We start from the raw sequence: 9,975 nt of genomic DNA, 5'->3' as shown, positions 1-9,975 counted from the left end.
AATAAAGGAAAAAATGCACTTATACCCTTCCTAATTCCTATAGCTGGCGGGTGTATTTCTTACTATATTAATGCAGTATCCTCGCCTGAAATGTTTTATATAAGGCTAAGCCTGAGCTCAACCGCTCTTCAAAGTGCAAGTTTAAGCTCGGCCTAAAAAGAACCTAGAATACTTCTTTTTAGAACGGCTTTTTTTTCTATAAAATTCTTTTTCATATTGATGTAAACACTTTATATCCAATAACAAAATTTGTTTTGGAAAAATATGTTAAAAATATGTTCTTAAGGAAACTGAAATAAGAATTGAAGACCTTTTCAAAGTAGATGATCAACACAAATTCATAACACAAAAATTTGCATTCAAATGCAATCAACTCAATAAATATATAAATAAATAAAATAAAAAGGTGGTTAATAATAATAATAATAATAATAATAATAAATAGAATTGTATATCATTCAATCAATGGGTTTAGATACATTCTGTTAATGTTCATAAAATTTTCAAAAGTTTCAGACAACAGCTCCTGAGCAGTTACAACTTACAACATGAGGAAACAGCTGCTGCTGCACGGGATCAAGAATGTTTGATATAATTAATCAAGGGTGACAAGAAGTCAGTTGATGTTAAATCTCCCCCTTCCCATGTAAAAACTCACGTCCGATTTCTAAGACAAAGGTTTCACCGGCTTTTGGAAGGCTAAGGCTGCCACCTTGTTGAACTGCCATTACAAAAACAACTTTCATTAGATCATAGTTTATTATTATTTTAATTGTGTTCAATGCCTAAATTCAAACAATGAATAAAAAATATACCTTATTTTGCATGTATTTTTGCCGTATGGCACGAAGAGGGGCTTCATTGTTTAATTGAATATCTTGCAGAGCCAGAACGGTTTCTTTCAGATCAGATGCCTTATAATTAGTATGATGTTCTAAGGTAGGATTCTGCACAAAAAAAAATGATTTAAGGTAAATCAACATTTTTTAAGATAACTAACTAGTTGACAATTAAAATTAAAAAGAAAGCATACCCATGGATGTTCAACTTGATCAAGTGTCCATTTGGCTAAGAACACGGCTGATGCAGCAATGAGAGATGGCAGATATTTTAAAAAACCGTACTCGGTGAGCGTTAATTCTGCTAAATAGTTTGCCAAACATTCCAGCTCAGCAATTGGAGCCTGCAAAAAAATACAGTTTTACCCCTGGGTTACTCAAAACTCTTTTTTAAGATAAATAGTTGTGCAACTGTAGAGATGATGAACATCTTAATATTGATGTACCTTGTAAGAACTTTGTGCTGCTAAAATAAATCTCCTGAAAATTGTTTACAAGTAAAATAAATATCATATGTTGTAAAGTAAAAAACTGGGATGCATAATTACACAAGGGTAAAATTGGAATTTTACCGAAGGAATTTAGTTACAGTTGAAACAGAAATATGAAAGCCCAACACATCAACAACTTTACGCTCCATGTCCAGTACCTGATATGCAAATGCATCAAAATGGGTGAGCCGGGTTGAGTAACAGGTCAAATGGGTCGGGTTGGTCTGTGAGTGAATAATGAATATACCTCTCTTCTAGTGTAGGTGCCGTCTGTGATGAAACAGAAGTCTTCAACACGTGGAGCAATAGTTTCTTCGTACTTCCTTAAAAAGCCGACAGTCAAATGTGCATACTATCAGATGGTGTTATAACTTATAAGATAAAACAATACTCTAATTGACTGTATAAAGAAAAGAACTTACGAAGCAATGAGCATGCAGGTTATCCCGAGTAGTTGAAGCCTTTGCTTTTCAATGTACATTTTAGAAAGATACTGATCAATAAGAGTGACTGTTAAGTAAAGCGTTTCAGGTTTTAGCTTGTATTCTTCACAAACCTAAACAGTATAAAAAACAAAAGTTTTGCAGTCAATAACTCATTGAAAATCAGAAGATTTGCACTAACAACAATAAAATGAACATTTCATTTCATGGTTTTGTGACCGTGTCATCTAAATATTGTAGAAAATAAAAACTCAAAATCCATTTTATGTTCAAAAGCTAACCTCTACAAGCCAGTCAATAAGAATACCTCGCATTTCCTGTTTAATGTCACGCTGCACGGTTTTCATATAGTTAACTGAAGGCCTCCCCTTTAACTGCAGAAAAAGAGGTAAAAAGAATAAATGGATACAAATGATGAAAGCAAAATCATGAAATTTTAAAAAATTTTTACTTGATTGATTTATCAACAGCTTAAAATACCTCTGCCACGCGTAAATTGTTAAATATTTCAGCTGCATATAAGCTGCACATTTGAGGATCCTTGTGTCTAGAATCAATATCAAGAATTGCTTGATCATTTGCAGCTTCCACTTTGTTAATAATGTGGATTTCTCCTGCACAATGCAACGATTCTTTAGAATGTTAATACCATGGTTACATGAAAAGATAAAAATAAAAATTAAATATCATGTTACCTTTAGGCAAAGAGCTTCCAAGAGCCTTTGGATTATAATATATACTTGGTTTAATTTCTAAATCATTCACTAACTTTAACTGTGCAGTTATTTGCCTTAATTCGTTTATGCTCTGTTTGGTCATATCTTCTGCTGCTTTTATCTCTCCCTTTTGAAGCTGAGGGCCCACACAAACAGCAGGTGCCACTATGGCATTCTTCTCTACAAGATTTCTTGTTCGCTTGCTAGTCTGATTACCGGTAACACCAATAAGCATGAGTGTTCAGTAATGATAACACTATACAAATAATATGAGCAACAAGACAATTTGACATGTATGTACCTGAATTTGTATTCCATTGATGGTTTTTGTATTTAGATTATTTGAGGACATGTTAGTAACATCTTGCAGAACAGCCCGCCTCTTGGATGGAAAGGTGGAACCAATATCTGATGACCCTCGTTTAGAGTTTGGTTTCACAACCCAATTGGATTCATGTAAACCACCAGATAGACCCAAGGCTTTAGCCAGTGCTCGAGTAATTCTTGCATTGGGCTTTTGTACATTCACAGCAGGTATATTTTCTTTATTCATGTCTGCTTGCCTTGTCATTGAGTGGTCTATGGTGTTAAATTGGCTTGCTTACAAGAAACCTGCAGCTAAAAAAATGTTAACTCATGTTAGCAACTCCAAATATCCTAATTTCACAGAACAATTGCAACAAAGTGAAAGAACAAACTTGAGGAATCATTCAAGTCTGAAACCTGTCATTATTATAGTGACATCAAAAACCATAACTACATTTTATTAGTTTCGTTTCTAAGAGCGTCTTATTCAGTTAGACTTTAAGTAAATTCTATTTTTCCTAATTAAGTGTCTACTTCATTTTCAAATAAGTTAAAAGAGTCCGTCTTCTTGTGAAGCATAACAAAACCCTACTGATTTGGTAGTATCTCTATAGACCCATCTATATGTAACTTACAACAATACCATTCTACAGCATGGGACAAATGAAACCTTCAAAAAGGTGTCAAGAGCATGCATATGATGATTGTGAAAGTGAAATGAGTAATTAGTCAACTAAATGACCTTAGAAGTCACACAATCCAAAGGAAAAAGACAAAAAGGACTTCCATTTTACTCTAATTCTCTACATACCAACATCTATACTGTCAATTAACAAACATACCTAGAAATGATACTATAATAGTTCACAGAAAGATGAAGGTATACAAATCAATATGTAAGATCAACTAAGTGACTAACCCTAGACTGTACCAAGAGCCAGATAAACCAGGAAACTGCCAACAAATGTTTGATTGCAAAACTGAATTAAAGAAAATTTGTGTTAGTTCACTCAGCCTTGTTTATGCATGAAAATTATATTATTAACTAATACCAAATCCAGAGGTAACACAGATTCAATTTCGTTCAAGAAGTGCGATGTGGCCCCTCAGGCTGCACAAAACATAAGTAGATGCATCTCTATCTTTCCTAATACAAGCTCCATTCAGCTCAACTGAATCAAAACAACACACTTTCAAATTTTCATGACATGGGTTGTTAAGAGCCCAATCCCACAGCCATATATATGAATGTAAGGATATACACACACACGAAAGCAATAAGCAAGAACACAAGGATTTGATGGGTGGCAACTATGTTTTCTATATTGAGTGGCAAGTAGATAAAATGATTTAAACAGAGACTAAACTATCTTAAATGGGCTGAACTTAGGGCCGGCCACCCCACAGCCGTCTCCTCTTTTTTACCTCAACTAACAATGAAAACCTCTAAACATGAAGATCCTAACAAAGCAATAAGTCTTAATTGTAAAATTAAAATTTGTCTACAAGCATGATAAATGCAAAGGTCGGTCTCACATTGTTTTTTATCAGTAAAGTAAAATACCAATTAGTAGAGAACAGCAGATCTAAGGCCTCACAGTTTAAGAACAAACTAGCAAATAGCAATATGAATAAAATATTCACTGTTCCATACATCAATTTAAAAATAAAATAAAATAAAATAAAACATGAATAAATTGTCAGAAGTCTTGATGTTACTTCCAGATTAATCTACAGCTATACAAGTACAGATTCAGAATAATAATTATATCCTTGCAACACACATTTCATTCTCCCCTCGACGTTCAAAAAAATTCAAATTCAAGCGGTAGATGCGGTCAACCACGCTAGGTATAAAAAATTTCAAATAAATAAATAAACACGAGTAACAAAATCCTAAAAGCGAAATCACAGATCTGTGCATCCAAAAACACAATGCAGTAACAAATAATCAATCCGATAAACACAAAATGCGATTGGAAGCTGAAATTTCAAATTGCTAGGTTGTTACGATGAATAATGAGTGAGCTTACTCTGCATTCGAGAGCGAGAACAAGATGAACAATGGTGAATGAAGAAGAGACTAGAGAGAGCTAGGGCTCATTCGAAATGCATTATGCGGAGGAAGCCATAGAGTGTGTGAGTATATGTATATGTATATGTAGGAGTGCATGTGCATGTTTGTTGTGTGGGGGCGACAGAGCGGGATAAAGCTACAGTTTAAACTTCCAAATTTCTAAAAGCTATTTATTACATTACTACTCCCTTATGATATTGAGAGTTGTTTATTTATTTATTACGATGTGTATTATGAGAGATTAATAGGAATCATTTTCTTTATTTATTTTTTAATTTGATGATCTTAAAATTTATTAAGAAGGAGAGTGGATTACATCTTAAATGAAGTACCAAATCATGATGATCCATCAAAGGCATACATACAACTTACCTTATTTTTTTCATTTGCCCGGTCAAGTTTTTACAAAAATATATTGTTATTTTTCTTAAGACTGAAATGGTTGTATATGTGTAGGATGAAGGATTTGTAAAGCAATTGAAAGGTGTTGAAGATCATGATATAAGTAAGTAACTATAAACTTCTATTCTTTTAGTTTGGTGCATGCTGTAATTATTATGAGTAAGTAGCAGTCAAAAAGCACATCATTAGTTTTAAGATTTTTTATACGGTTTTCTGTTTATTTGTTGTTACATTATTGATTTCCATATTTACCCTATGTTCTAACATTTATTTTTCTATATGAACCTATATATTTACCTTATAATGAGCTCTCTTTAAAAGCTTCTATCAACAATTGTCTGATCTGTAAAAGCAAGAATGAGTTAACTCACATTGATTTTGTGCATTTTATTTGTAGGGAATTAAGTAATCCAAACAGGAGGAAGTCATATTTGTCATTTGATAAACATTTTTTTATCACTAGAAATGGTAAAATGGCCATGCCTTTTGAATTCAGATTTTATCTCACTATGTTAGAAACAATATAATTACATCTCATTAAGTCCTTGAACTTTTTTTTCTCTTTGGCTTCTTTATAGTGAAGACTAATTGTATTTTTGTGTATGGCACTAACATAATTAGAACTTTAGTTTTGTGACCTTAAAATAATGGACAGATTTGTACAGAATATGCTTCTAGCAATCTTTTTAAGTTTAATACAAACTTTATTCAGTTCCTTATATGCGAAGAGTTGCATCAATATAAGAGTTCCTTATATGAAATTATCAATGGTGAAATATTGCTTGATGATGAAGATAATGATGGCTGGTTGGCTACTTACGGGCAGCCAAAAGGTATCCATAATGCATACATCCATCTAGAGATCTTTGTATAAACTTTTCCAATATATTTTGAAGTTGGTTTAGCTATCTTTTATTCTTTATAGACATCAAGAGTGATGATGAGGAAAATATAATTTCGATGCTTTTTCCTTATGATTAGCTTGGATGATATGCTTTTGTAGCGATTGAATGCTTTATGGGAGGGTATTTCGTTTTTGATGCTTGACTTTTGTGGTCAAACAAACCATAAACTTTTACTTTTAGTAAACGGGTCAAACTCATCATTTTTAGTAAACGAGTAAAAAATGCCATTTTAGTGAACGAGTCAAAATTATAATTTTAGTGAAAGGATAAAAAATTGTTTTTTTTATTAAATGGGTCATTAAAAACATATTTTTGACTATCTTTGACCCATTAATATTTTTACCTATTTCTTTCTTGACTTTAAAATTTGTACCTACTTTTTTTCAGTTTGTATTTATTATAAGTTTGCATGATGAAATTGAATCCCTTTGACCTGTAACCAATAAAATGGACTGAAAGTTAAAAGTTATCATTCTTACTCGTCTTTTAAGTTCTCCCTCCTTAACTTGTAATTGTTGAACATGACCATTTGATTCATGGTTAAGTTTTAACAACTGATTTGGAAGTTATACTCTAAGGTTACTTTTAACCAACCAATCTGAAGGTTAAATTTGGGATCGTATTTTTTTATTCTTAAAGTATAATGGCTTTTAGTTTAAACAACTGAGCAAAGAAAGACTGTATGGCTAATTTGTAGCTTCATTTTCATGGCTATTAGTTGACATTTAGTTATACTTAGGGGGCTCGTGGGACAGCGAAAACAAGTCAGGGTTTTAGGTGAAGTCAAAAGAACTTTATATGTAGATATATTATAATGGGTAAAGTAAACTCAAAGCAATGTATTGGTGTGGTGATGAGCTTTGTTGTTACTAAAGTATAGGTTATAAGTTCAAAACTTGTATTAAACAAATTTTTTTTTCTTGACAATTGTGATGAAAATGTAACAAAATCTTGTTTCGATTTAGGCTTCCACATTCGTTGAGCTGACCCTGGTTATATTATTTTCTTATGCTCATGTTTGTTATGGTCATATATCACATTTCAAAATCAGTATGGTTTTGATTTTTGGAGGTCAAAGTGACTTTGTGACTCAAAATGAGTTAATGTAGTTTAGACTCTTGAGTCAAATGACTAAAGTTCACTGAAGAGGTAGGTCCCAGCAGAGCCCAGTTGGTCCCGCAAGACTCACCTTGAACAGGGACGTCTGCGCAAAGGCCATCTGCTTCCGCAGGACCCACCATGCTCAGAGAACCTTACGCGCAGTACGCAAGCTGTACACGCAGGGAAAGCCTCCCAATGGTGAAGTACCCCGCCTGTTCCCGCAGTTGCGGATACAAACCATCAGGGAAGGCTACCCGCAGACAGCAGGGCTACACGCACAAGACAATAGATACTTCAGTAGTCACATGAAGGAATGAGCGACGGGAACAATCCCGCCAAAATGAGCCAACCCGTATGATTCTGAAAGATCTGTACTATACCTACCAAGGTATGGATAGGACAGACAATCTGACCAGAACAGCCCATGAGCCAATCACAGGGTGACAGCTCACCGACAACAGTACGAGGAGGAGCCCCCTCTAGTACTGTTTGTCACTATTAGCCGCTGCCTACTCACCAACCCTTACTGCAAGGCATGCGCAGCCTACAGTTGGTGAAATAGTGTTACTGTGGGCCGTAACCTATTCACCAACCAGCATGGCCTGCGTATAATCCACAGTAGGTAGGACGTGCATAATCTACAGTTGGAGGAATAGTGCAGCCGACATAGTTACTGATGGCCGTAACCTATCCACCAACCAGTATGGCCTGTGCATAGTCCACTGTTGGTAGAACAGGAATACTATTCAGCCGGCTATACCTTCTAACCTACCTTCGGCTATAAATACTCCAACATCTTGGAATGGTAAGATCATCTGCTACCCAGTTATCTAGCAATCTCTTAATATACACTTATATTCAGAGCAATCTAGTCTGATTCTCACGCCGGAGGGTGGTCACAAGAAGGAACCCCCCCCCCCTTCTCAGTGACGAGCTTACGGTGTTTGTTTTGCAGGTCTCCTGAAGAACAGCCTTCTCAGTTAGATCTCATCCGTGGGAAACATTACTTAACCCCCAGATTATCTATAATCTATCCAGATTATCTATAATCTGTCCAGGGTTCACTTAGTGTTTCTTCATTGGCGCCATCCGTGCATAAAAGCTAGAACTATTTTAGTTTTTTCACAATTTCTGAAGAAATGGTTAACGTTACTCCGGTCCAAAGGCCAGTAACCGACCAAGAAACCCCGGTAACAACCCCAGCAACTGGGGGGGACACCGGCGGTTATACAATCCTTACGAACACTACTCCGACCACCAAGGCCGGAGCAAGTGCAGTAAATATTCCACTGGGGTTCACCGACACCCAGTTGGAAAAACGAACAAGGGCCCCTCGCCAAACACTAGATCAAGTGAAGGCGTGGGCCGAAGCACGGCAAAGAGAATTCCAAGCCGAATTGGATGAACGCTTGCGTTCAGCTCAACAGGCTGACGAATTCGGCAGTACTCGCCAACACCTCAATATGAGCAGTGACTGCGAGTACTCAGACGAATTGGAGTCCGATACCGACGCGAACCCTCGCCATAAGGCGAAAGGGAAGCGTAAGGAAACGGACGTCCAACCAAAAAGGAATTTTGGGGAAGCTTTTAAACCAATCGCGGAGAGAAACCCGCGTGACTTCTCCAAAACCTTTAGACCAACTGCTACAAATGCAGGAAAGTCGAAATTCGCAAGGGACATTGCGGAAGCAATCGCCCCGAGAAGTGCCAAACAGATGTCCAACATTGGCACTTATGATGGTCTATCCGACCCAGACGACCATTTGAACAGGTTCATTGCGGGGCCTACCGTCAGCAACTGGACGGAACCCACGTGGTGCTACATGTTCCAGATGACTCTGGTCGGAGCGGCCAGGGCATGGTTCGATCGTTTACCGATCCACCACATATATGACTGGGCGGACTTTCAGAACAAGTTCAGCCAGCACTTTAGCCAACAGAGGAAGTACACTGAAGAGCAGTGGACGATCCTCAACTGCGTGAGAGAGGAGGATGAATCTTTACTAGACTTCATCACCCGCTTCAACTCCAAAAAGCTAAGTCTCGGCAACATAAGTGAGGATCTGGTTCGCGCCGCCTTCATCCAAGGCGCCGAATACCCAGAACTTATCCGCACATTGACGGGTAAGGATGGCATGCCATCAACTTGGGATGCCATCATGACAGCGGCAAAGCGCTTTGCCGAGACGGAAAAGCAACTGGGAAGGGATCTTCCCCAGAGTACACACCTCTACACGCAGAGGACAAGGGAGAACAACGTTAGGACCGCCCGGCAGAACAAAAAGAGGCGGCTAGGTATTTGGCAGTCAAGGGTAAACTTTGACACCTCATCCAGCTCTCGCCCTCTTGTTGGCGGAAGGGACAACACACACCCTTCAAACCGAAAAAACCGGTGGACGCCACTCACCAAGAGCGTCACGGAGATATTTGCCACGGAAAAATTGCCATGGCCAAAAGCCCCATTGATCCGGCAGAAACCTAATGCGGATCAAAGCAAGTCCTGTGATTTCCACGGGACAAAGGGTCATGGTACTGAAGAGTGCACATCCTTGAAAGACATCGTTGAAGCATTTGTCAAGGATGGAAGACTTGCACATCTCGTGGCATCAATCAGGAAGGGAGGAAGAAATGACAACCGGTACAGAGGTAACGGACGAAAGCCTGTCGACATCAGCATCAACATGGTCCATGGCAA

The 9,975-nt window shown here is 37.2% G+C and overlaps 1 protein-coding gene across 1 annotated transcript; it reads right to left on the bottom strand.

The window, feature by feature from the left end:
- Positions 1–528: 528 nt before the first annotated feature.
- On the bottom strand, positions 529–4,843 carry LOC143547313 (cyclin-A2-1-like). The gene is made up of 12 exons (XM_077038770.1): positions 4,829–4,843; positions 2,791–3,107; positions 2,469–2,697; positions 2,254–2,387; positions 2,055–2,147; positions 1,753–1,886; positions 1,578–1,653; positions 1,412–1,488; positions 1,286–1,319; positions 1,034–1,183; positions 816–947; positions 529–721 (listed from the first exon to the last, which is right to left on the bottom strand). The coding sequence occupies exons 2-12, from the start codon at positions 3,058–3,060 to the stop codon at positions 668–670; spliced, it is 1,383 nt and encodes a 460-aa protein (XP_076894885.1). The 5' UTR covers positions 3,061–3,107; positions 4,829–4,843; the 3' UTR covers positions 529–667.
- Positions 4,844–9,975: the final 5,132 nt, after the last annotated feature.

The sequence above is a fragment of the Bidens hawaiensis genome, unplaced genomic scaffold (genome assembly GCF_021521415.1).
Source record: "Bidens hawaiensis isolate Kalapana, Puna unplaced genomic scaffold, B.hawaiensis_p1.1 tig00000905_1, whole genome shotgun sequence".
NCBI lineage: Eukaryota > Viridiplantae > Streptophyta > Magnoliopsida > Asterales > Asteraceae > Bidens > Bidens hawaiensis.
The sequence above is the reverse complement of the archived record's forward strand: the minus strand, read 5'-3'. Positions and strand labels throughout refer to the sequence as shown.